We start from the raw sequence: 23,730 nt of genomic DNA, 5'->3' as shown, positions 1-23,730 counted from the left end.
AAACCTGAGCCCCAGTTCAACTAGCTACGTCCTAAATAGGCCAGTTAAAAAGGAGCACCGGACCGTCGCAACGGAACCTTTACGCTCAGAGGGCGCGGGCGTGTGGTCGGATGCCTGATACTCCCCGGGTAATCCCATTACCGGTGTCCGGTCTTCAATTTCTAGCACGTAACCTGATACTCCTCCCGAGTAGATAACGAACCGGAACCAAGGCTCCAATGCCGCGTATCGTGTTCCCGGAAAACGGTTAGTCTCAAATTCCTAGCCTAGCCTATGGTTCATTGGCCTTCGGCCGAGAGGTTTAGAAAGATTCCACCATTTACGTGACACTCTCCTGTGGTTAAGGTTCTTCAGATCCCGGTTTCAATTTGCTGACGTGCCGCTCCTCGTGCCGTTCCGTTTGAATTTAGCAAAACCCATAATTGGTCACCGATTGTCCACTGCCACCACCACCACCACCACCCAGTGCCATAGTCGCGCGCACACCAGCTACCGACGGACGCTGACGAGGCGATTTTTGCTAAATAATGACCGCCGATCCTCGGTAATTCGTCAATCAAGTGACGCACACATCAGCATCAATGCATGGTGTGTGGTTAAGTGGCACACTAAAGTGGGTTCGAGCGTATGATGGTGTGCGTGCGCGTCCGTTGATGAAGCCAAGTGTGCGCCCGGTATTTAAAGCGCACACTTGGCACACGGATGCCACATTCTGTGCTGTGCGTCCGTCTGGGATCCTCGGGGACCGTCTCAATCGAGCTGAACGTGCTGCGTCCGTGACTGTGCCTGTGTAAGTGCCCCTGTTGTAGTGTGTGTGTGTGTGTGTATGTGTGGTTGGTTGGTGCCCAGGAGACGCTTGCTCCTTTTACTGCTTTGCAACCTTTATAATGGTCGCTCTTGGCATCGCATGACAAGTGCCTCCGGTTATATGGTTCCGAGGTTCCACCAAAGTCGCGAAGCAGGAAATAGGCTCCAAAGAAAATGGAGAATTAAAAAAAACGGTGGCCCTGGATCGACTGGTGTTAACAGGAATTGTAGGTTAAGTTCAGGGTCAACCGGAGATGGTCCAACTTCTCTACTCTACTCTAACTGGTCCTGGGAGGGGCTAGGATTCTCTCTCTAGATTCTCTATCCCCACTGGTCTACCCATTCACTCTTACGCACCACCCAGTAGAGGCTCCTGCCGAAGGTGCTGAATGGAAATCGACATCACCAGCTTCCACCTTACTGGGGTGACACGTTCAAGGCGTTCGAATTCAATGTCAGACCTGCTCTCGGCCGCAGCAGCAGCCGCCTCAGCGAACGATCGATTGATCGATCTCCTTCATTGCTCCGTATCATGTCGGCATGTCGTTCGGTCAGCGGCAGCACAGGGCCGCCAGGTTGGGTGAGTGCGCTGTGGTCGAACGATTCGTCCGCGCATAGCCTCACGCGAGCGCTTATGCAATGCGCGCGAGGGAGAGCGACTGGCCCCACCGGCGGAACAGGCTAATGGGTTTGCGAGAAGGTCGCAAAAGGAACGCAACCAAACGAGACGAGCCTCAATCTGCACTACTAGCCGGTTGAAGGAGTGTTGTCTGTGTGTATCGTTGTCAGCCGAATTTGCCAAATAGTCCTCATGAATGGCAAGCTTTTAACCAGGGCCACTCAAACTCGGTGCGCATCCAAGAACCAAGCGAAAGCACGTTTCTATTTCGGTGCATGAAGATATTTGGAAACCGATTTGTGGAGTAAAAATGTTCTTTGCTGCAAAAGTCACCCATTCTCTGACGCCAGCGAGGGTAAAAACGTTCACTTGATTTGATCCTGGTGCTGATCCGATATCCCAATCGTTTCGTAACCTTGTGCGCACTCGATGACGGCCGTACTGACTAGAGCCGCATAATTGTCTGGACGTTGGATTGTTCGATGTCCACCATATCTACACCATTGATGGCTTCCAATTGGGCTGTAAAGATAACAAAATCTGCGTTTAACGATACTTGATAAAAGCTGTCACGCGGCTCTTGAATGGATGGCTACAGGACGGTGGGTGAGCAACAGGTGGTCATTATTGAAATACCAACCCTAGGGAAGGGGGGATACCATTGTTAAACTTGATCACTGAAGTCAATGCCGGGAATTACGCTACGACATCGTACTAACCAGAGACACGTCCATAAACTTCTAATGTGCAGCGTTTACGATTTACGGAATCAAGTGTGTGTGCTGCACGTGCCCGTTGTCCGTTGCATGCGCCGTGCCCACCAGATTCATGGAGGAATATCCCATCGTTGGTTGGGTTTTGAGCTTGGAAATTCCAACCAGAAGGCTGCCGGTTTGCCTGCCTTCGGTTGTCTGTCTCTCACCTCAGTTACTGTAGAGATAGAGGGTGCGTTTCATAGTGCTCCCCGTACACACGGTCACTTCAGGCGTCATGTTTACCTCCGGCGAAAGCGCTCTCAGTTTGTAGCGACCGGTGGTACCGACAACAGCGACTCTCGACGCCCCAGTGTTGTGGAGCGTTCGGCGGTTGCATTTGGTGTTCCTGCAGGAAGTCGTTGTCGTTGCCGTGGAAGAGGTAAAAAGGAAATCTTCTATGCAATGTCACGTGTGCTTCATAGTGTCCTTGAGATCACGAAAGTTCACAGTCCGGAGCATTGTGTTGTGTGACAAGTTTTTGTTTCTGTTTTTGCGAAATCGTTGCTCGTTGGACCGAATTGTTTCGTTTCGTCTTCCGGTGGAATTGAAAACACGTTACTTACGCCCAATGCCGTGCAGTTCACGTATTGCGGCACAGAAACCTAGTTCTTCTGTGTGCAGGTTACTGGTGATGATGTTGCTTAGTAACGCTTGTCGATAAGCCAAGAGATCCATACTCCATTAGCATGCCCGCAGAACCCTTCTTCTCAATACATTATATTCGTGAGTTCGTTGATATGGCTCGGGGTGATCAATCCTTGAAGACCTCGAAGCATACATAGCACATGGCCAGGGGTGAGGTTGGTACTTGAGACCGGCGCGTACAATGACTCTAGCTGTTGCGTGTCGAAGGTGGCATCTTGGTGTTGATCTTAAGTGCACCCTCAAGACCGGTTGTCAGCGACACTTCTGAGCGGTGCTGTGCTACACGGCCTATCATCGCCATTGCGTTGACCCACTTGATTAACAGATTCACCGCAACAACAACAGCACTCGTTGACGGATGACAGAACCGCGGCAAATCTGAGCCCACCTCAACGAGAGGGGCTCAATGGCTACTGCGGTGGGCTTTGCTAGGGTTTCCATCCCGTAGCGTAAGTCCAATCTCCTCGACTACTGCTAATGCTCCACTAAAGTTGAATGTTTGAAGCGAAACTTTGGCGACCCCAGTTCAACGATGCTGTGTGGTAGTGGTGGTGGGGTAACCTTCACGTGTCCGGTTCCTCGGTGCCATCTGACTACCCACACGGCGAACGCGGGGATTCACTCACGCTCTAGCAGAGGGGATTTTCTTTCGCTAAACCGCTTCTTGGCTCGGTTTGAGGTCTAGCTAGTTCTTGGCTTGGCGAGTAGCTAAACCAAGGTTGGAGGTTGCTACCTACACCCGTATACCAGGGATCCAGGCGGTTTCCAAACGTATCAACCCGTTTTGCGGCTCAACACCGAAACTTGAGGCAACTTTCTAGCGACCGGGTGGTCGTCATTGTCGCCTCACCAGTGCTGCATATCGTCCCGGCGTGCGTGCCTTCGAGACGCATGATGATGATGATGATGGCGGTGGGTTTTGAAAGTGAAGCCATCACCCCGTTATGAATATTCCGATGAAGGAAGGAAGTGCGCAAAAGTTCGCAGAAATCAAAACAGGCGGAAAGCGCCGGTAGGAGGACAGAGAGGGGAAACGAACTCGTACGGCACGTGTGTAGTACCAAAAGGGGGGGTTGCGTCAGTCATCAATTGCGTACTTTCGTAGCTGACGGCCAGACATATAAGATATCGAATGCAGACTAATGTGCCGGTTGCTCGCTTGCTTGCAGGGCGCCCTCGAGCTGCAGAAAGCTTTCAACGTGCTAGCGAAGAGGACGATGGCGACGATACGACGGATTGCTGGTGTAACGACGATGAAGACGACAGGTGTGGTGCCATTGCTGGTGGTGCTCTGCTCGACGCTGCTGTACGGTGCTGGTGTCAGCAATGCCCAGACCACAATCGGTGCAACGGTTGTGATGGATCCGCAGGATATCACCGTGATCGTTGGTCAGCGGAACGAGTTTCTGTTGAAGGTGCGTGGTGCACTGTCGCAGTCGGTATCGTTTAACTTCTCCACCGAGCACTCGGATCTGATCAGTGTGTCACCGTCGACGTTAAGCATCAACCCACCGACCATTGGCGGGTTTATTGATGAAGCGTACGAAATTACCCTGCTGGGTCAATCTCCCGGTCAGTTCGATCTGATCGGTGAAATACTGCCAAAGGGAGCGATCGATGATGCACTAGCCTTCATCCGCGTAACGGTGGCCAACTCGAAGGCCATCATCGTGATCTCGGACGTCATCGGGTGGATCTACTTCGCCGCCTGGACTATTTCCTTCTGGCCCCAGATGATCATCAACTATCGGCGAAAAAGTGTCGTCGGTTTGTCATTCGATTTCCTCGCCCTCAATCTGATCGGTCACTCGGTTTATGCTGCATTCAATTTGGCCCTGTTCTGGAGCGTCTATATCGAGAGTGAGTACTTTGATCGGAATCCGCGTGGCCTGAACCCGGTGCTGCCGAACGATGTCGCCTTCTCAATACACGCCACGCTCGCCACGATGCTAACGCTCGGCCAATGCTTCATCTATGAGGTACGTTTTTAGAAGAGAGAGAAGTTACAGATACATAGAGATACTGTTCGCTAACTGAATTCCAACGGATTTCCTTACAGCGCGGCGACCAAAAGGTATCCCGGTACGCGTGGGGCATTATGGGAATTTTTGTGATCGTAGTTATAGTCGCGGGCATTCTCGTCGGCACGGAGACGTTCCACTGGCTCGACTTTCTGTACGTGCTGAGCTACATCAAGCTGTCGATAACGCTGATCAAGTACATACCGCAGGCCGTGCTGAACTTCCAGCGCAAGAGTACCGTCGGGTGGAGTATCGAAAATGTGCTGCTAGACTTTACCGGTGGCATGCTGAGCATGCTGCAGATGTTGCTGAATGGCTACAACTATGGTAAGAATGAAATAATAAGCCATAGGACCTGATAACCTCCGGATTAATGCTATGTCCTTTCTTTGTTGTAGATGATTGGGCATCCATCTTTGGTGATCCTACCAAGTTTGGACTTGGATTGTTCTCCGTGCTGTTCGATATTCTCTTCATGGTGCAACACTATGTATTGTACAGGTATGTTCTGCTGTTCCACGACATGGCTCCCAGCTACTCGGGGACTGGGATACAGCTTGCCAAAGTATGAGATTATGCATTATGCAGAAGCGCAGATACACATATACTCAGCAGACGTGTTCAGTCTTCAAGCTCAACATGTGTCTCTTTCAATACTCTTGTCTATTACCGAACAATGAACATCTTCTACACTTCCCTTACTTACAGCACACCGAGCAAACGGATTGATCCGATCGAATCTAACCTAGAAACATTGCTCAAACACCAACAACAACAACCGCATGCCATTACAACCAGCACTGACACCGAATAACAAGTAACAACCAAAACAAACAGCCACTACACAACAAAAATACAACTACTAAATACAGCATCATAACACTCGAGAAGGGCACATACACACCATAAACACATTGATAATCTTTCAAACCAAAAACCTCCAATTCGTTCCTAGCGTGTGGAGAAGAAGTACCACCAATGATAAAGATTAATTCGATTTATTATATTATGACCATTCCACAGAAATCGTGCCGATGGGAAGACACTCAAGGATGAGTCCTCGGGCACCAACACGACCAACACTAGCACTGTTGGCAGTGCCGACAGTCTTCCGTAGTCTGCCGCGCCACAACCATCAACCCATGCAACCCTCCTTCCACCACTCGATTCGAGTGGGGTTTTGGGGACGATCTGTTCGTTAGCTTTATGTTTAGGGATTACACTAAGTTCGTTTAACTTGTAAGCTATCGTCACGCGACAGCGTCGAAAGTGCGACTGATCGTAGGTATAGAAAACAGTAAATGTCGAAGATGATATACAGTGTAATCGAACCATGAATGTGTGTCAGGTTCAGGCGCGAAGATTCGTGTTGCCATTTTGAGTAGCTTTAGGATAGCAGTGCGAAGAGGGCGTGGTAGAGAGCGAGGTCGTAGATATCCGTGGAAGGCGATCAATTCTTAATAAATTGGCCTAAGGGTCTCGTGAAACTTACTGCTGAGTCTAGATCCTCAATCCATTGTTAGCGTTAAAATTGAAGGCCTCTGGCTAGTAGGCATATGAATTAATAACAGCTTTCTTCTGTACTTTCAGTAACGTGTCTTCTAGTATGTTTAACACTTGTTGGTAAGAGGAAATTCATTTTTTTTCGATCGATATGCTATCCTAATCGCTATCCTGGATGTCTCTGTGTTTGTAAAGAGCTATAAATGGATGTCTCTGTGTTTGTTTGTAGGTCCATCGCTTGGCCAAAACAATGGCACGCTGCGATTACAGATCGCACCACAGGACGTGACGGTCATCGTTGGATCGACCAAAAATGTGACCGTACGACTTCACGGTGCACTGGCGCGGCCAGTGACGGTTAATTTCACCCAAACCAATGCCACGGCAGGAAACGAATACATCAAATTGAATCCAGCTACGCTCGAGTTCAACCCGCCGCCATCGCGTTTCATCGATCTCTCTGTGCGCGTCAGTTTGCTGGGTTTGCGCGCCGGAATATTTGATCTCTTGGCACACCTTTTGCCCTCGAACTCGACCACCACGCTACTAGACGAAGGTCAAGCGTTCGTGCGCGTGACCGTGGCCAAATCCTGGCAACTGATCGCCGCCTCGTCCACCATCGGCTGGGCGTACTTTCTCGCCTGGACGTGGTCCTTCTGGCCCCAGATCTGGGAAAACCGGGCCAGGGCCAGCGTTGTCGGGCTGTCGTTCGACTATTTGACGCTTAACTTCCTTGGTCACGCCATGTACTGCGCCTTTAACTGTGCCCTGTTCTGGAGCAGCTCCGTGCAGGCTGAATATCTGCGGCGCAATCCACGCGGTTTGATCCCGGTACTGGCCAATGATGTGGCTTTCTCGTTACACGCCGTGTTCGCCACGACGTTACTGATTGGGCAGTGTTTCTGCTACGAGCGTGGCCAGCAAAAAGTCTCTTACACGGCGCGCGCCCTCATGACCGTGTTTGCGCTGGTCCTGCTCATCTCAAGCGTACTGGTGGCTACCGGGACGTACCTTTGGTTGGACTTTTTCTACAATCTTAGCTACATCAAGCTGGCGATCACCTTCTTCAAGTACATACCGCAGGCCGTGCTGAACTATCGGCGAAAGAGCACGGTTGGCTGGAGCATTGGCAATGTGCTGCTTGATTTTGCCGGTGGGTTCTTCAGCATTATTCAGATGCTAGTCAACGGGTATAACTATGGTAGGATCAGCATTCCAACCTTCGTGAGACCATTACGCGCCCTCATCTCATCCGTCTTCTTTTATTTCCATTGGCAGACGATTGGGACTCCATATTTGGCGATGGAGCAAAGTTTGGACTGGGGTTGTTCTCCGTTCTATTCGATGTGTTGTTCATTTTCCAGCATTACGTGTTGTACAGGTTCGTATCTTTGCACCCATGCGATCTATCCGCCCTTTTCTAATGTCCCTACCTATTGCTGTAGGGAATCCAACTACATCGAGCTGCAAGGAGAAAACTACCCGGGCCCGGGTAGTGTGACTACAGCACCACCCCAGGGATTGTCTACTTAAATGTGGCCATAGAGGAGCACGCTACTAGGATCGTGTGGTGTAATCTGGACATTAGTACACTACTACAGTGATCATACTGAAAAGACTTATAATATTTCATTGAATAAATTGATATTACCTACAATCTCGGAACATTCCGATCCTCCTTTCGAACTTCAAGTCAACTTGTAGCTTTGTATCGTATCGTATAAACGCATCGTTCATGGCTCTCTCTCTCCCCGCGGCAATTCCAGTGAGAGAGAGCGAGAGAGAGTTCGGCTCGATGAGTTCGGTTTCACCTCTCTTTCTCACTTTTCTCTCGACTATCGTACGGTGCGGTTCTGTTGCGGCGCGTGTTCCAGGGTACAACATAAATAAGGGATAGATCCACCCCCCACGCCCACGCTATCCTTCCTCTGGGCATCTGCTGCGTGTCCTATAGCAACCAACTTCGGAAACTAGCCGCCCCTGCGTTCGCGCTTGTGTTTGCCGTGCTCGGAAGTGCAACCGTCGTCGCGGTCGTTGAACCATCCGCGCTGTTCACCTTGCCGTTCCAGGGTAAACGAGCCCCCCGCCATACCGTCCCATCGCTCCTGTCGCTCATTATTCATTCATACGGTTCGGTTGCTACTACCGCCGCGATTCTTGTGCGTGCACGCGCGCGCGCCCGTGCCTGTGTTTGTGTTCTTGTGTGTGTGTGTGTGTGTGTGTGTGTGTGTGTGTGTGTGCGTGGTTGGCCACCTTGGAAACCGTTCCAAACCTCACGATCGCCGCGAACGGCGACAAAGCAGCTGAGTCGATCGCACGGGGCCAAACGCGAAAATCGAAGCCAAACTGCCCTCAGCCCCCTGATAGGAGGAGGGTGGCATGTGACAGAGAGTGTGACACGAACGACGCCAGGGTGTATCCGGCAACCGAGCCGAGTGTTTGGTGGTCTTCTCGGTTCCGTTCCGTGGTGTGCTAAAGACGACCTGTTTCTTCCTCTTTTTTCCTTTCTTCCTTCCGTCGCTCTCTGGCCGACAATAGTTTTGTGTACGCACACGATTCCCAGTGTGCTAGTGTGTGTGTGCATACGTGTGGTGCCGCGAAGTGAGAACAAATCTCACCCAGCACGAAAAGAGTCTCATCTCATCTCACCAGCCAGCCAGCCAGCCAGCCAGGCAGGTAGCGTGCGTTGATCGTCGTCGTAGTCGGCTGGTGTGCTGGGCACAAAACGCGTCCGTCTTCCTTCGTCGTCGTCCTGCTACCTTGGCGCGGTGTGGAGTGTATTCGCGGTTCGGTCGTGCGTCGGGGTCCGTTCGTTCGTTCGTTGGATGCTCCAAGGGCAGCAGTCCGCTTTTGCCGTGTGGAAAAATCCGTTCCTGCGGTGCAGATTCCATCTTCCGGGTGGTGCGTGTGATCTTTTGGTCCGAATCCGAATTTTGAATCTCTGCGCGCAAGCTATTATCCGGCTATTATCTGCCTGAGCCGTGGCCGCCGAGAAGGAATGCATTTTCGCTTTTCATTGCGCCCACCGCCACCAGCAGCAGGTTCCGTTGAAACGGTGTGTAAAGCAGCAGAAGTCCGGTCGCCACCTCCGTCATCATCATCATCCAAGGTTCCTTCGTTCAAGCACCATTACCACACCCTTGCTACTACTACTCTTTGCTACTAGAGTGTGCTGTGTTGTGTGGTGTGGGGTGTAGTTGTTGGGTGCGTTTGTGTGTGGTGTGCGTTTGAATGAAAACATTCTTGCATCCGGAGGATTTGCGGAAGAGGCGCCCCCGACTCCGGTTTAGTTGAATGAAAAGGTAAGTGAAAAAGAAGAGGATGAACCCCGGGAAAGGGGTAAGGACGGGCCAGCAGAGGGACACAATTCCCCATCGGCTGACAGCTGGTGCGCGGGTGTTTCGTTTGGGGAATTTTCTTTCGTTTTCTTCGCTTTTTTTTGGTTTACTTCTTTTCGCTCCCATTTTTCTTCGCCCCCGGTATTCGGTGAGATGATGAGCAAATGCGTAGGATGCTGCGAACGGACGAAAACCGAGAGCAATCTCACCTCTCTCGCACGCGCTCGAAGGAAAACTCGCGGCTCGCGCACTCTCTCACACGCACACATTCACAGTCACCGCTCGCGAGAGCGAAACTCAAGAAAGAGAAGAGTTGCAGAATGGGGCTTTTCGGGGTTTTCCATCGCGAAAGAGGTGGAAAGGGTAGGGGGCAGCGCACGGTGGAGCTTGAGTTTCGCTTTTTAAGGAAACAATTACCGTGTGATAATGGTTTGCATTTCTGCACTGGCGCCAGCCACCACCCACCACACCTCCGGGTGCACCGGTGCATCATAATTGTGCAACTTACTCTAATTACTGCTAAGTGGCCCCGAAGTATGTTTACCTTTTCCCGCGGCCGCCATCACGGCCACGGACTCTCCTCCCCGGTGCCAATTACTTTCATTGAGATCGGAAGCTCTGTGCCGTCCTTATATCGGTTGATGGGGGAGAGGGGGACATAGCAGTCCGTCCTTTGCCCCTGGCCGATGGTAGGCCTTATAATTGTTCCTAAAACCTTCCTCCTCCCTTGCACGGAGTTAGGGACAATGAACTTTTGTTGGCGGTGGCCCGCTGGTGGTGTCGAATGTTGCGGTCATTGTCTTTATGGTCGTTGTGTAAAGTTTTCGTTGAGGCCGTCGCTGGAGAAGTTTTGATTTCAGAAAATTTTATGTTTATTAGGGCCGCCCACGGGTCGCTGGCGTTCGATGATTAATTGGACAGGTTAAAAGGTTATATTCAAACTATTAATTGGAATTGATCCAACTTTTGTAACATCTAAAACATGGGTAATATTTGCATTTCGCGAATGGTCCAAGGGGGGGGGGGGGGGGGTTTAGTACGCCCTAAATATGATTCTTAATATCACCAGCCCGAGGGGCTTCTCTGGACAAAAGAACCTTTTTTGTTGAAGAAAAACCAAAAAAATGTACATAAACTCAATAGATCTTGTTACGCCCTGTGTTGGGTCGAGAATTTATGTTTTGATCTTTACATAGTCGATATTCTAGATATGAGGGGTCGTGTTTGTGCCTCGGATGTGAATCAGACAGGACATTTGATATGTTATAAATTGGCATCATCAAATTATCATTGCAGACAGCTTCGATATCTTTTCATCATCTAATACATATGATGTATTGTTTGATAAAATTTAGAATGTGCAAATTTACGACCTTCATCTGCATCCCTCCTATTGTTAATAAGGGTAAACTTTTAATCAAAAAGTAGATCAAAAAATTCGAATCAAAACTTTGTTAAACATACGATAAAAGGGTATCAGCTTGGAGCACTCGAAGGTTATAGGGGACGTCAGTCTACTGAAACACCAATTACAGCCGTCGTCTGAACCGCCTGTTGGGAATCGATTCGGCCCTCTGTCGGGTATTGTCATAGCAACGGTCGCTAGACAGCAGCGAGACACCCGCAATCATGTTCGAAAAAATAATAATAAACCATGACAGCATAATTCATTTTTATGTCGCCTGCTATGCTTACTCTACCATCATTCCATAGCCGGAGCGACGAAAGGCGATTTTCGGTCGTCGGCAGGCAATGGGGATCAGCTTCCCAATTTATGAACAGTTCTCCTATTAAATTCTTCGACATAAATCCACCGGGAAAACAGAAATGAAAAAAAGCCGGGAATAAATTTAGGCTAAGGTGTATCATCCACCACCCCCTTCATTCAAAATGGCAAACAATCTCCCAGCAGTGGTTTAATGCCCATCGTCTTTGCTCCAACAACAAGAGAGAGAGGGGAAGATAAAGGAAATCCATCCATTAGATTTCTGTTTTGAAATTTTAAATAACTTTTGCCTAAAACATGAGACGACACAATGAAACGCCTAGAATGATTCTCTTCCGACTATCCCCCGCATTGGAAAAAGGAAGAAAATCGCGTTGGCGTGTCCCGCGCGCGCTTTTGAAGATGCGATGATACTGAAACATCTTAATCTTCCTCCAGTTCCAGTTGGCTCCCTTCCTTTTCATCACTCGGGGTGCGGCTTAGCTCCAAAAGTTCCCACTCGCCGTCGCGCGCCCCATTCCGGGCGCGCATGTTTTTCGCGTCGTATTGTCGTCGTATTGAGGCCCCGAAGCGCCGGCGGAAAAGTGTAGCATTTCAAAATGTGGAGCAGGGGGGATTTAAGTGATTACATTTTCCCTTTGGCAATGCGCGAGATACACCAACTGCCGATAGCGTCGCTTCACGATCAACTTAATTCTTTTTCACAACTAACCACCCACCACCCATCCATCCCACCCACACGATTCCCGGCATCTTAATATGATTTCCGCACCCATTCTTCCCTTCGGGTTCATCGTTTCTTTCATTTCCCATGGTGATACGGTGATCCATGGTGCAGCATCTCTCCCAACGGGGGGGGTTTATGCTTTTGCTGCTGCCTCTGGTGGTGGTGGTAGTGTTCCCGTTCCCGTAGCCTCGTTTCCGAAATTGGAATGTTTACGTTTTCATTTAGGATCGCTTTCGATGAAGGCAATTTCCGGTCCAAACGCCGAATAGGGAGGGATGGGGGTGGGGGTGACCTGGTGGTGATCGTGGTCACCATGGTTGATTGGTTTGGTTGCGAGCAAATCGTTCCTCCACTTTTCTCCCTCTCTCGATGGTTGTGATGTAGGTACGTGGCGGAGAGGCGGTCATCATCTAGCATCAGGTAGCTAGCGGCACACACAGACACACACGTACGCACGCACGCACGCACGCACGCACGATCGATGCACGAGTGTTGCGCTAGAAAGACCCCGAAATGGAGTTGAAGGCCCGTGCAAAACCGTCAACCGTCCACCAACCGGAGCCAACAGCAGAGGGAAGAGGGTGCATTCCCCGGTGGTGGTGGTGGTGGTGGCTTACCGAAACTGGTTTCCGATCCGGTTGCCTTTAGGTAAACTGGCTGACGAACCCCGGAGGTGGTGGTTTGGATGGAGGACCCTTAGATGTGTGTTTCGGTATTTGGCATTTGTAGCCGTTTCAGCATCGTCGTCGTCGTCGTCGTCGTCGTCGTGGATGTCGTCTCGCTTTTGCGGGGCCTATCAAATGGCTAACCAAAGCTGCTTTGACGAGGAGGAGGAGGTGGGGGAAAGGGGACCATGGGTTTGTGCAAAGCACTGCTGCTGCTGCTGCTGCTGCTCGGAACGGCTCGTCGATCGTCAGGAACCCGAAACGGATGTAGAGCTCTCGCCAACGGAGGTCCCAAAAAGGGCTGACATTGATTGCTCAGCGTGCCAGCCAGCCAGCCAGCCAGCAAGCGCACACTGAAGCTTGCGGAATGCTGACAGGCCCGGGGTATGCATTGCGCTCAGGGTCTTTGCACCACCACCGGAGACGGGACGTTGATACCTGTCCTGTCCTGTCGTCGTTGTCGTCGTCGTCAAGTTATGTCGATTGAAGTGGAATGTGTAGCCCAGCATTAGCTAGCTCGTTAAACGCTGCAGCACTGACGACGCTCTGCTCAACACTTGCAATAGAAAGAGAGAAAGAGAGAGAGAGCTCTGTATGTGTGTATGTGTCTTGCACTCAACAATCACTGCCCTCAAGCCGGATCTTGCACAGGGGCTGGTGTGTACCAACCGAGTGGAATGTGACGACGAGAGGAGGCCACAGGACACCAGAGCATAGCAGCACATGCACATGCCACGAGCGAGCCCTACAAAAGTATTAGATCCTTTGCGAGTGAAAGGGTGGCTGGTGGCATGAATAGAGGGAGAGTCTCGCAATGTAAGGGCTCGGTTGTGTGTGTGTCTGTGTCATGCTGCTGCTGCTCGGTGTGGTCGAAGGTACACCTGCCAAGGACTAGCCACATACAGGACAGGGCGCATCACAGGAGGCCACCAACATCAACATCGTGGATTTGATCGTAAATTTCAACTTTACCGGGAACATATTAGGAGGAGGGGGACTGGCCAGCAGAGAGTGGTAAAGAGGGCATCGCATCGACCGACGCACACACACACATACAAAACGAGGCAGGTTCGCTGATCACTTCCTCGCTTGACGAACATAACCTGAACGAGAATCTCCTTCTGCTCTCTCTTCCTCTCACTATGCGGCACCCACCATGATGATGCACATGTAAATGTCGTTACCGAGCTCGGCGGCTCGGTGGGGGGGGGGGGGGTATCCACGAGGGGATGACACTTTGACAAGGTTTCAAAAATAGATAAATCAGTACAACCTTCCACCCTTTCCAGTTGTTCCCTGTGTCGTTGTGGTAGTGGTGGTGGTGGTGACGCTTGGGTTCGAAGTTCGAAGGAACACAGGTCTCGGGCCCATGCTACGAGCGCAGCAGAGCAGCTGATGCCATCAGCACAACACCCCACCCACCCCCAACCGTCATGGCGGGACTGTGTCATCGCGAGGATCGCGAGGGGAAGGAGTGCCACATACTCATCCCGTACCCCGCGACATTGAGGTTAGACAAACTTGTTGGCACAAGGCCCGAACGACTGTCGTCTACTCCGCTTCGCTCCGGATGCCAAAGGTCCGTCTCTGTGTCCGTGCGCCGCCGAGCATTGTAGTGTATCAAATATTCAAACTATATGATGATGATGATGATGGTGATGATGGTGATGATGCTGATGATGCTGATGCTGATGTGGAGGAGATGGAGCAGCAGCAGGTGAGGTGACCACCCTCTTCCTGGCACAGTTGCCGCGTGTTCGACGTGCGATGTCGTGACGTCAAACCCGGTGTGGAGGGGGATCGCAGGCGCGCTCTTGAGCTAATAAGGGGGACACCTATGCCCTGCGCGCCCCTGTGTTCGTGTGTGTGTGTGTTGTTCGCGTGAATAATTACGCCACTCGTAGAATGGTTTGCATAAAGTTGAAGTAGTTTCTGGCACTGCTGCTGCTGCTGTGATTCCACCGGTGGTACGTTGTACTGTGACCTTTTGGCCATCTTCCGTTGTTAATTGAAAGAGTGGAAAAGAGCGAATAGGTCCTTTGCTGCTTCCTGTAGTTTCCAGGGCATAATGGGCTCGAGTGGCTACGAGTGGTTGTATCGTTGCACCTAGAAGGGTTTAGCAAACAATAGTATTGTCTGGTGCTTCCACCGAGTGCGTCGGGGAATTGCATATTTTTTTCCCGGGATTCCGGCATAGTATCTGCGCAATAATTTCTTTCAATTTTACATAACGTGGAATTGTGGCACAGAATTAGCAGCATCCCTGGATCAGAATTCATTTTAAATTCATAAAGTTCTTGTAGAAACTTCAAGTTCATCAAACAAGAGTTTCCAAGCGCCTTAAAGACTTAAATAAACTGGATAGCAAATAAGATAGAGTTATATTGCAATATGCTTATGCCCTATAAGATGGCATTAAGCTGCTGCTGGATAACATCTTCAATTCGATAGTAATGTTTTTTTTTATCGAAATAAAGCTACTAGATTTTGAGTATAAAGTCCTATCCAGCTTGAAAAAAGAAACTTTCCGTCTGCCAAGCGGTCTCTAAGCCTCAACGTCTCCAGAAAGGGAAATCTATTTCTGGATTGGCCTCCCGTAAAAAGGCTGTCGCAACTAGCGGATCTTACAGTTATCTCGATATCCTCCTGGAAGCTCTAGTCCAACAATCGGATCTTCGGAATACACCCGTGTTCACCAGATAAACCATTTCGTGCATTTTACAAATTGTGTATGCAGAATACTAACGTCATTTTGTTGTTCTCTTTTACCATCTCTTATTTTAGCTGCCAATTCGCTACTGGAAACGCTGAAAAACGATGAACGAGGCTGAGGTCTAAGCCAAAATACAGCGGGATAAATCAATTGATTCCCCTCCACTCTCCGGGCGGGCGGTACCGTGGCCACTGTTCACCAGACACGGGACATCCAGAAGCAGTTTCCTCATTCGACGACCAAGGCTCACCAGCTGTTGCGTACCAACGAGCAGCAGCATTGGTGGCCATACTTTGGCATCATACATGAATGTGTGTATATGTGCGTGTGCATCTCTGCGCGTGTGGTTGTGTACACGTTCGTGCCCGGTCCCGGTCGTATAAGTGGCTAACTGGTTAAGTGATTTTTCTCTCCACAAGAGCGAAGGATAAAAAACGCGAAAAACACGTTCCCGCTCATCATCATCAGCATCACGCAAGCCTGCTGCTGCATTGCACGCACTCCGACCGTGAAGCGCTCGAGCGACCTGGCGTGGAACGGAACAGTGAAAGTGTTGCCAAAATAAAAATACAATTCACGGAATCACACATACACTCGCGCACACACTCGCGAAAGGTGTGACCCGGACGGTCAGGTGAAAGGGGTAGGACAGACACCCCTCCCTGTGTGCTGTACATCAGCGAGTCGCGAGAGGCGCGGGCGCATCCAAATTCCATCTTCTCGCGCCGGTCACCTGGACGAGGGCACAATCTAGCTCGCCAGTTCGGTCGCTCGTCTGCGTGTGCGTGTGTGTGTGTGTACGTGCCTGTGTTTGCAGAGCAGAGCAGGACCCAGGAGCCAGGAGCCAGGACTCTTCTATTTCGGATCGCCATTCTGACAACAAAAAGCCGCCAACCTGGAACTAATGGAATTAGAGAACATTGTGGCCAATACGGTCTACCTGAAGGCGCGAGAAGGTAAGAGTCAGTAGTACGGGTAGTACGGCTAACGGGGCAGGGGCTGTGGCCTTTCGACCTAGCATATCTTATTTTTAGCCAGCTTTTCACTTTTCACTTTTCGGAATCGCGCCGCGAAAATGCGCCAAACCACGGGAGAGGAGCGGAAGAACCGCAGCGGCAGCGGCAAACGCGTGGCACTCGTACCATTCCTGAAGGCAACGAAGACTGGCCGCCAGTCTTTGCCGGCGTTTTGTTTTTTGTGTGTTCCTCCCCATCCCATTCCAAAGAAGGGGTGCTCCCGGATGCTCCGTTTCAATCTCTAACCCACCTGCCACCCAGCCACCGGCCCATCGGTACAATTTACCACCGATTTTTCCACCGAGGATGCTGGGGGCGATGTTTGTTTGTGTTCGGCCAGCCTAGCTCTCGTGTTTGTTTGTTTATAGTAGTTCGTTATGAGAGGCATTTTTTTGTGTTTTTTTTTAGATTCGGCAAACTTCAGCTGAAGGTGGAAACTAGATGGGTGGAAATGGAAAAAGGGAAGTGCCGTCGCCTTCTACCTCCTGCGGTACTTTTAATGTCGGGATTCCGTTCCGTTCATTTCCACCGAAATATGTAACAACGATTGATCATTCCGCGTTGATGAACAACATCACCATACACTGGTGGTAGTGGTGGTGATGTGTGAAGAACAATCGGTTGCTCCGGGTCGGTCAGGTTGGGCTGGTGGTGCCACACCATCTTACCACTTGCTAATTGATTGGATCCGAACCGCCAATAGAGCCCGTTCCCGGGCTGCGGCTCGTGGGGCGGTGTGGATGTGCTGTGGTCTGCTTAATTCCCCCGTCCTGCCCGCTCGCCCGCTTAACACGAACGCATCACTTCAATTTGAAGCTCGATTAATTCTGGTCGCTTTGATGTTGATGCGCCGTTGGTTGCTAACGGTGCCCACAGGGTGGAGGAGCGTGGACTCCGCCCGTTGAGATGTTTCGAGATTTTCGGAAAAGAAAAATCCAAAAACACCCCGCGGGGAGAGTTTTCTTGATGAAGATGAAGATCCATCATATATGTGTCCATTTCCGTCGAGCGGAAGCAACACTACCTACCTCCACCCGCACCGCCAATGGGTCAATAGGAATACGACACCCGTTTGCCTTATTCATCTCTTGCTGCTGCTGCTGCTGCTGCTGTTGCTGCTATCCTTCGTGTTCGCATTCTGTATCTATTTACCATAATTCATGGTTCCGCTGGTGGGCTGGCATGCATGATTCGTTCATTCGCACCGATGCACACACCCCGACACACACACACACACACACACGCTGTCGGTCGAGACCGTGACGACGTCATCGTGTTAGCATAAGCGATGTCGAAACAATTTCCATAAATTACCCGATCCCCATCGAAGAGGGGTCTTTTGCCCCGGTTTTCGATGCGGATTCGCGACCGATCGTGCCAATGGCCGCTTGGGGAATATCCCTTTTGCGCACGAGAAGGACACTGGCCGGGGAACCCTTTTTAGTTTATAGTTTTACCCCGGACTTCGGAGACCGGAACACGGTGGACGCAACGATGGCCCTCGAAGTGTGTTGCCCTCGGCTAAACGTCGTCGACAAATCTAGAACAATCAATTACAATCAATTAAAATTTCATCAACTTTCGCCGACGGTTAAGAGGTTCAAATCCACTGGGAGCTATAAAGCCCCAGATTGCCGCGAAGATTGCCGCTACATGGAGTTCTCTATTTTATCGCTCGCCTCCCCGCACCATAGCTGACCGGAATTTGTGGCTATCGAAAGGATATTGTCATGAGAATGGCAGACGACGACCAAGTTCGTAAAGTCTTCTTCCCTTTTGGTGTCAAGGTATTAAATTTGGTTCAAAATAGGTTACAAAAAAGAACGAAAAACGCGGTGTTGAATGACGACGCACGATCAAAATACGTTCGAAGCTGATGGGTTGGTCTCAGGACCGAACAGACCGATAAGAAATAAATAAAAGATAAACCTCAACCGAACGCGGGACCAGCGTTTGGGTTGAGCTGGTCGTGGTCGTACGACACCTGGGGTGGAAGTTCCGGGACGCCTTCTCTAACTACTACGACCCCTTGCAGTACAGTCAATCGGGCTGTAATCAGCTTAATCAGTGACGTCACAGAGCATCGTCAGCGAGCACACGTTTCACCGACAATCGATGCGATTGTTGCGATACCCAAAATGCCGTGTTACGATCGCGACAAATCGTTCAGTATAGGTCCAAAGACGGGGACGGTGGCAGCGGCGGCGGCGGTGGCGGTACCTCAACGAGACATCCGGGACGACCGAGACGCTACGACACCGGGCCCCAACACTAGCCAATCAGTTGTGCAAACAATGCTCGCCCAACGCGCCTGTCGTTCGTCGTTTCGTCGATTCCCCGGGTCCCCTGTTTTGAGGTGTGGAAGGACGCGAGCCGAGCATCGTACAAGAGCAATCGCGTGCCATATCCGATTTGGACGACCTATGTCAACGGTCAGTGCCGAAACACGCCAGCGACGACGACGACGACGACAGTGGCTGCGGCTAGGGCGATCCGTTAAAAATAGTTCCAAGCCGCGGTGCCGGGAAGGAAATGCTTGATTCAAAACATCGGCCCATGGTCCACGACCTCGGCAAGGTAATCCTCTGGGGGTGACGAGACGATGAGATGAGAGCAGCAGCCCCAGGTCAGAGGTGCCAGGACCGGGGGGGGGGGGGGGGGGGGGGGGAGTAGCGTGAAAATTAAACGCGAAAAAGCAGCGTCTCTACTGCCAACCCCCTCGGGAGTATCATCTTGTCATCACGACGTGACGTTATGGTCTGGTTGATTGAATATACTGTGTTGCGTGTCGCTCAGAAGGTGAGACGAAGACGTGTTGCTGGTGCTGCTGCTGGAACAACACCAGACTAGACCCCGTAAAGGCCTCACCGGATGGCCGGTTTAGTCTGTCTGTTCGTTGAAACGCTCGAGCAGCAGTACGGCTGGATTGCGGTGAATGCGTTCGGTTTGGTTCGGTTCGACATTGACAGATGGGATGAAGTTGTCTGTTTTGCGGAGAAACAGCGCGTCTACAACCTCTCGCTCTCTGTTGCGCCGGTTAAGCCGAGCACCGTTTGATGGGCAGCTGGACAGATAGATGAAGATGGAACCTCCGCTCACCTCCAGGGGTCATCTGTGCACGGTTCCCGTAAGCAAGATGTTTCACGATTGGGAACTAAGGGGCGAGGGCGATCGGCGAAAACCACCACCGCGACTTTGTATATCGAAACTCGAACTCGAACAGTTCGTCTTCACGTCCATTGCGCGATATATCAGAAAGTAAGCTACTATCCTCCTCCTCCTACTAGTCGTAGTAGTAGTGGTAGCATCAGCAGTATCGATGGTTGTTGCTAGTGCTGTGGCCATGTTGTTTTGACAGTGGCCGTTGAGAGTTTGGTGGTTGGCGGGATGTTCGCGGTTTTAGATTTTTCATTCCGGCCTCGGAGGAAAACGAATCCCCACGAACAACATCATCTTCTTGGACATTCGACACATGGGGTCGGGACGTTATGTCGTCCCACCAAACGACCTTTGGCTGGTCGAACGCAAGTGGCAGCAATTTATCATCCGAACGCATGGCCGGAAGCAGTCGGACCGGTCTTAGGGGGGGCTCCTGGAGGTTGCGTGTGTCAACTAATGAAATCCTCCTTCCGGCTTCTGACAGGAGAAAAGTAAAGTGTTTGGTGACCAACAGAATATAAAACAGCAACAAGCAGAGGCCCTCGATAATGGCCTTCAGCGGCGATGGAAGACAATGGGATTATAGGAGGTCAGAAACTAGGGTATGTTATTGTTTTATGATACGAATTGTTCAACGCCTAACACATTGTGGTAAATTATGGGAGTTTCATACTAAATGGTAATCTGTATGGTAATCTGTTGGAAGCGATATAATTCGATGCCGTTCAAGTCCCATAACCTAGTGCGATATCTTTGAAGAAGTATATGTCTGCATTGTTTCCTCGACTTTCCCTTCTCGCCGATGAGCCCAAATTATCCCTCTAACCGGCCGTCCACACCACAAATTTTTTGGGGATAATGTATGGCGGAGCCCAACAAGTAACTCCAAAATTTTGCAGCTACGTGGGTTACCATGAGTGACATTTGCATCCAAGTGAGCGGCGGTTGCATGCAGCTTGTTTCAGTTATCTCCAACAAAAACATGTTTTGGATACGTAACCAAAACATTTTTTTGTTGGAGATAAGAAAATTGGGGTTTTTGGTAAAATGCGGCCTATTATCGATATGATAATGTCCCAATTTTTGCCCGATTTTGAGCGATCACTCAGGCACTCACAGAAATGTTTGGCAAATAAATTTGTAGTGTGGACACTCGTAGACCCAATTTTTTTTGCCAAATATATTTATGGTGTGGACGGCCAGTAATAAGTCCCAGAGGCGTATATAAAGACTGGACTTATAAAGGTCCTATACAATGTACCAGCGGCATCCTTTTCGATATGTTTCATGCGAGGATTAGTTGCCTTGGTCTTAACTAATGACCAGCAGAACACTCTAGCGCACTATTGCTGCTACATTTTAACGGTAATCGTAACTAAATTACTTAACGCTTTAGATAATTGCGACGAGAGTCTGGCTAGTTTGGCAGACAGGCTGGTAAACCGTGCGCCATCGTATGCGCGCTAAATCGTGTAAACGAGATAAACTGCTACCGTAAGCCTCTTTCCTGTGACCATCCACTGCTATGAAGCACTCCCACTGTGTCTCCAGTTGATGGTTTGGAACTACCATCTTCCACCCGTTCCAGCACAAATAAACATGCTGCCTAACATTTTACGTTACTTTTCCCCTCTTTGTTGCTTGTTACGTTGTCGGTAGCAGGCCATACACCAGCCATAGGCGGAAGTTTGAAGAGTTTGAGTGGGACACTAGACACGCGAGAGAATAAGGAAGAGAAAGATGAAGAATACGCGGACGTGGGAGAAGGGAATAAATCATGTGCAAATAATATTACCGGCCAAACAGCGTGACCGTATGGAAGGAGGGAGGCAATACCAGCGGCATTAGACCTACCGAATGATAGATATTCGCCGGACTTCGCCAAAACTACTCCTGCCGCCGGCAACACAGCACCCCCCCCCCCCCCCCCACGACGCAACACTGACGACATTCTTCTTCTCATCGATTTATGATGACACGAGCTCCTCGCCCCGTATAATGGTCACGGCGTAGTGTCGTTGCGTCGACTACTAACGAGTACCGCGCTTAAGGGGGGGACACTTTCTGTTCGCGTGCTATTGTTCTTCTTGTTGTTTTGCGACACCGTGGGGAAGAGCGCCCGGAGTGGAGTGGCACTGTTTGCTCGAAATCCTCGTGACCCCCGGAGGTGGCCACAGCTTGATCCATCAGATGTTGTGTGTGTCTGTGTGTGTGTGTTCATGACAGATCCATGCAAGATCTGTCGTGTCCGCGTTGTCGTTCTGTGCGTTCCATTCGCACCACTCCTCGTCATCTTCTCCATCTCCTACCTCTCTCTTCTAACCAGTACGCACAACTTTATTTATAGTTTTATTGGGGAGGCTCGAGCCCTGGACGGGCTCGTTTGGGCTCGGGGCGCATGTCAAGCCCGCTTGTTGGTGTGACCCGCTTGACAGCATAAACCATATTACAGTCGACCACACTGATAAGCGGGCAAGGGAGAGAGAGAGAGACAAAGAGAGAGGTAAAGGTTTATTTCCATACCCGTAGTACTGCTTATCTGAACTGAAACCACGGGGCTATACTGGCCAGGTGCCGCGCCGCGTATTCGCGCACATTCGGTGGTATTTTTGTACCGAACTCACACGCCCCATCGGGCACAGACTCTGGAATGTGCTTTTTTGTGCCGGGAGGGGAGTTGGCTGATAGCCGTCGACCGCCGGGAGTGGGTAAAAAGGCAGACGAATTGGTGGTACGAAGCTCCGCGATATCAGCGCTCACCTTTACTGGGTGCTACTGCTGTTCCCCGAGGAGCAAGAGGAGGAGGAGGAGGCGTGTACGTGAGAAATTGACCACACGCTCGAAACGATTTGTAGACGAACATTCGTCTTAATCCTCGATTCCCAGTGACTCACGGAGAGAACTTTATCCTTTAAGAGGCAGTCAGTGAGCTGCTATTGGGAAAAGGAGTATTGTAAGAACTCCCCATCATTACGATTTGTTGGAGAAGGACCTGTCTGGATCATGATCATACTCAAAATCCTGTAGACGTGTATTTGATGTTATCTTGTGCTCCAGCATCTGGACCTAAGCTGAACCAAACTGAACTAAAGTGACCGTAATGGAGTAAGCAGGATTTTCAAATCCTTCTCAAAAAGTTCACTACTGAAACGCACTAATAGGACTCCGACTTGACGGCGCCACAAACCCCCAGGTACAGAGACATCGGAATCGATCCTCCGCTTACAGAGGCAGTGTTACGTACGCTCCTCGATTGAAGACGTACCTCGCGGTAACGTGCCGTCTCCGCCGCTGCTGTTGCTGTTGCTAAAAACATCGCACTCGCTTGGCGTGCTGCTGGCAAGCACTTTGATCCGTCGAGTTGAAACTGGACCGCACCAGTTTGAGCTTGCTCGGGGAGAACTTTAGCACCCTCGTCCTCTCCGCGCGCGCTGAGTTATCAGCATCACCGAGGCGATTCTACCCTCCTCCGAGCACACTTCGAATAGGAAGGAGAAGTACCCTTTCGCTCTACGCGTCGCAACGCTGCATTCTCGTTTGCCTTAGTTCGACCTTACCGGGGATCGGGGTCCGCCTGTCCATGACTCCATGAAGTCGCAATACTTTGGACAATCATATTGGTGGCCGACTGGTAGCTACGAATGTTTAAGAATATTTCTCGTATTTCTAGCAAATATTAACCTTACTGGTGCTGCCGCTGAAGCAGTCTGGAGCAAGTAGCGAACCTTCCTTGGCACTTTTTCCAGGAAGTGGCACCTTCACCAGCATCATCATCATCACACTCGCAGCCGGTCTTTGTCTGTCCTGTGTCCCAGTGTCCCAGTCCCAGGCCGGGTCATTTGACGAGTCGGCGCCAACCGACCACCAGCTGGTGGCACGTTCGTGTTCGTTCCGTTCTCGTCCGATGATAATTTGATTCTCACATTCCCAATTCGATTAACTCCCGGCGTAATTGAACCACGGCCGCATGACTGGCCGTCGTCGTCGTTGTCGTCGTCGCTGGCTAGCTGGCTAGCTGGCTGGCTGTGGTTTGCAT

The 23,730-nt window shown here is 50.6% G+C and overlaps 2 protein-coding genes across 3 annotated transcripts in view; both read left to right on the top strand.

Annotated features, from left to right (window-relative positions):
• Nucleotides 1–2,566: 2,566 nt before the first annotated feature.
• LOC125951238 (uncharacterized) lies at nt 2,567–8,018 on the top strand. The gene is made up of 8 exons (XM_049679929.1): nt 2,567–4,805; nt 4,886–5,174; nt 5,246–5,348; nt 5,871–5,953; nt 6,438–6,470; nt 6,580–7,551; nt 7,629–7,731; nt 7,796–8,018. Exons 1-8 carry the CDS (start codon nt 3,969–3,971, stop codon nt 7,881–7,883), a joined length of 2,508 nt encoding a protein of 835 aa, XP_049535886.1. The 5' UTR covers nt 2,567–3,968; the 3' UTR covers nt 7,884–8,018.
• Nucleotides 8,019–8,185: 167 nt separating this feature from the next.
• LOC125950238 (G protein-coupled receptor kinase 2) overlaps nt 8,186–23,730 on the top strand; it is a 56,926-nt gene continuing 41,381 nt past the window's right edge. The window contains exons 1-3 of one of the 2 annotated variants that reach the window (XM_049678034.1): nt 8,186–8,420; nt 8,889–9,652; nt 15,591–16,475. In XM_049678034.1, coding sequence (XP_049533991.1) covers nt 16,424–16,475 — 52 coding nt within the window. In that variant the 5' untranslated portion in view covers nt 8,186–8,420; nt 8,889–9,652; nt 15,591–16,423. The remainder of the gene's footprint in view (nt 8,421–8,888; nt 9,653–15,590; nt 16,476–23,730) is intronic. The other variant, XM_049678035.1, reaches the window with a different exon arrangement.

This window comes from Anopheles darlingi, chromosome 2, assembly GCF_943734745.1.
Source record: "Anopheles darlingi chromosome 2, idAnoDarlMG_H_01, whole genome shotgun sequence".
Taxonomy (NCBI): domain Eukaryota; kingdom Metazoa; phylum Arthropoda; class Insecta; order Diptera; family Culicidae; genus Anopheles; species Anopheles darlingi.
This window is presented reverse-complemented; position numbering and strand designations above follow the sequence as displayed.

Excerpts from the sequence above, each read along its gene's own strand:
- LOC125951238 (XM_049679929.1), top strand. The coding sequence starts at position 3,969 with ATGTGCCGGTTGCTCGCTTGCTTGCAGGGCGCCCTCGAGCTGCAGAAA. Across the intron at positions 5,175-5,245 it reads GCTGAATGGCTACAACTATG|ATGATTGGGCATCCATCTTT; the intron begins GTAAGAATGAAA and ends TCTTTGTTGTAG. Across the intron at positions 7,552-7,628 it reads AGTCAACGGGTATAACTATG|ACGATTGGGACTCCATATTT; the intron begins GTAGGATCAGCA and ends TTCCATTGGCAG.